We start from the raw sequence: 3,183 nt of genomic DNA, 5'->3' as shown, positions 1-3,183 counted from the left end.
GCAAGCGGGCGAGGGAGGGAGCGGGCCCGGCGCGGGGCAGGCGGGCCGAGGGCAGGAGCGGGGCGCAGCCGGAGAATGGAAAGTGGCGGGGCGTGGGGGAGGGGACGCTCACTCGCGGCCCGCCACCGACCTTCCCTCGACCCCCAACCCACCCACTCTAAATCTATCCGTCCGCCCGCCGCACCCGGGTCAACTGCCCTCTCCCTCCCTACCTTTGAATTTGAGGTCTGTGGGCGGGTCGAGGACCAGGATCTGCTCGTGCTTCGCCATGGCCCCGGAGGCGGACGCCATCGGAGAGACAGCGCAGAGCGGGGGCGCGCCCGCGGCGGCGGTTTGCTAGCTGGGGCGGGGGACGACGGCAGCGCCGGCTCGGCCGAGCTCTATGATGTGGCCAGCTCACCGCTCCCGAACCCCCGACGCCTGCCTCTCTGTGGCCGGGCCACTGGGCCTCCCGCGGGGTCAGCAGCTCCCGGTCTCACAACTGACTCAACCCCACACCAGCCGCCGCGGCCACGCGCACTGCGATCCTCTGCGCCCCACGTGACGGCCCCTGCGTGTCTACGTGCGCGCCCCGGCGGCCGGGAGCCCGTAACGCTGGTCCCGCCCTCGAGTCCTGCCCAGCGCGGCACCGGCTGCTGCGCCTGCGCGCTCTGGGCCTCTCAGCTGCCGGGAGCTCCAGCTGTCAAGTAAACGGGTGTGGGCAGTGGGTGGAGCTAAACTTCGTGGCACCGACGCTGTGCGCACCTCAGGGTAGAAGGGCGCAATCCTCGGTCACGTTTAGCTCTGACTACGAAACTGGAGAAGATGCTATAGCAGCACATCACCGTCTTCCGAGTGGGAATGCCTAGTGGAAGGAAAGGGTAGTCAGGCTCACTCACTACAACTCCCAGCATACCAGTGGGGCCTAGTCCTTTTGCGGCACTGCGAGATGCTTGCTGGGAATTGTAGTAGTGGCTGTTTGTGGGCGGGAAGGATAATGAGATCCGTTGGAGACGAATGGGGTGGGGCGCGCTGACACGCATTTTTGGCTCTCCGAGACCGTCTGAGCTAAAAAGAAAAGGAAAAAACTTTGGGAAATTGCACAGGGGTCTCCTGCTTAGAAATATAAGATATACCCCGTGGAAAACAGGCCAGGATTTGTCAATCTGTTCTCTAAATCCATCCATCTCTCTATTGGTAGGTCGTATTCCAAGCCAACGTCTACTGCTTCCTGAATTCAATCCAGTGATGCTAAAAGCAAATGAGGAAACACCACGTTTAGGAAGCAAACGCGCTGTTGGGGAAATCTGACAAGGCACATTTACCAAGCTAGAAATAGAAGTCAAAATCTACAGCGTTCAGTTGCTGGCGTCTGTTCTTGGGTTTTATTAATGATAGACCAAAACCGAAACAGTTGTTCATGTTCCCGTATTGGAAATGAATTCCATCTGCATCGTTTGTGGTAGGGTGTAGTAAACTGAACCAAATGAGGAAAATCTCGTGAGCAAAGGTGGTGACATATCTTTAACCGATTGCCAGGGTAATCGGGGACAGGAATATCAAATGAAACAGATGAATGTGCCGTAAATAAATCTGTACAGTACTAGAAGTCCCTAGGAAGCATCGCAAAAGAAACGACATATTCATGCTGCTGCCACGTAGGAGCAGCCCAGTTTGTCTTGAAAATAAATGAGCAAATGAACAGTAATCTAAGCGTAGGCACAAAGTCCAAGTTTTCAAGTACAATCCATGTATCAAAGCCCATCTGGGAATGGCTCTCCAGAATAGCTAACATAGCATCCACAAAAGATTGTACTACACAAGAAGAATGTATCTTAAGCTGTGAAAACCCTCAGAGGATGGGAGTGCTTAAATAGTTTGAAAAGTATATTCTAAAGTTACCTTTCCTTTGCTTTCTTTTTATTCACAAGATGTATTTTGAAATTTCAATCATCATTAAAGAAAAATACAAAAATTGTATGTTTATCAAAAGAGGGCTGAAGTTAAAAAAGGGAGGGTGAGATTAACAATTACTTCATAGGATGGTGTCTCACATATGTTTACTTGTGAACTGACAATCCTCCAGTATCTTTGATTGCCTCAGAACTATTATCCAGACGGCAAATGAGCCTTGGCTGAACTGGCTCCTCCACAGCTAGATAGGTATTTCTCTTACCAGAAAGCATTTAGGAATCCCAGTGTGCAAACAGCAATTAGCAAGTATAACATGCTGAGGAAGTTCTCAGTCACTCCCATATGGGACAATGGTTGCCCATTCACCATGAATTCAATGGGAAGCCTGAATTGGATGTATTCCAGTTTTCCAGTTCATTTAAGTCATCACCTTTGGAATCCACCATTTTTGTCTTCTCAATATTGCTTCAAATATCATATAGATATAGTCTTAAACTCTGTAAGAATTTAAATATCTAGTAGTCTAAGAATACATGAAACATCTTTGGAATAATTCCTCTATTATTATTTTCAAGCATTGCATTAATAATGACTCATTAATAATGACTCAGAGTCCTCTTGAATCATCTATCCCTCATTAAATAGTGCACTATTTAAGTGGTTTCTGCTTTGGTATTTGTGAATACATTTTTTCCAGCAGTTCAAAGATCCTTACAAACATCATCACACTCTTCTCAGAACAACTGAATATCAGCAGGTTTTATTTTTGTTGTTAAATAGAGAAATGACAACACAGGTTAGAGCATCTCATGGCAGTTAAAGAGCTAAAGTATGGGAAAGAGGGAGTTGCCCAATATTCCATTCTGTGCATTTTTGCTTTTCCCAAAGCCACAATGAAATGAAAACTGAAAGTGATTGAGAGAACAATGTTCATTGTTTGCTCTTGCTCTATCTCTTATGTGCAATCCCTCTTTCTCTTTATATATATTATATATATGATACATATAAAGTTCTATGTATATAGTTATTTATATATATATATAAAGTTCTATTAAGGTATTAGCAAACGTAGAGAGAGAGAGTATATATACATATATGTTGAGTATATGTATACTCAAGTATATTTCTCTAGCTACTAAGAAGTTTTTATGCGTCTTGGAAGTATGAAGTCCTTGAATATTACTTCAACCCACTAGAATCACTAATATTATTCACCTTTGAACAGATTATCTCATAGGCTTGGCAAGGATAAAAAAAAGTTACCAGTACCTACGGTAACAAAGTATAACC

General features: G+C 46.4%; 1 protein-coding gene and 1 long non-coding RNA gene across 2 annotated transcripts in view; one reads left to right on the top strand and one right to left on the bottom strand.

The window, feature by feature from the left end:
- VAPA (VAMP associated protein A) overlaps window positions 1-397 on the bottom strand; it is a 38,236-nt gene extending 37,839 nt beyond the window's left edge. Inside the window, exon 1 of the mRNA XM_029922032.1 lies at window positions 213-397. Coding sequence (XP_029777892.1) covers window positions 213-291 — 79 coding nt within the window. The 5' untranslated portion in view covers window positions 292-397. The remainder of the gene's footprint in view (window positions 1-212) is intronic.
- A 105-nt stretch (window positions 398-502) lies between these two features.
- Window positions 503-1,954, top strand: LOC115277721. Its single transcript, XR_003902494.1, has 2 exons — window positions 503-686; window positions 1,181-1,954. It is a non-coding gene; the product is annotated as an uncharacterized LOC115277721 (long non-coding RNA).
- Window positions 1,955-3,183: the final 1,229 nt, after the last annotated feature.

Source organism: Suricata suricatta, chromosome 14, assembly GCF_006229205.1.
Source record: "Suricata suricatta isolate VVHF042 chromosome 14, meerkat_22Aug2017_6uvM2_HiC, whole genome shotgun sequence".
Taxonomy (NCBI): Eukaryota; Metazoa; Chordata; class Mammalia; order Carnivora; family Herpestidae; genus Suricata; species Suricata suricatta.
The sequence above is the reverse complement of the archived record's forward strand: the minus strand, read 5'-3'. Positions and strand labels throughout refer to the sequence as shown.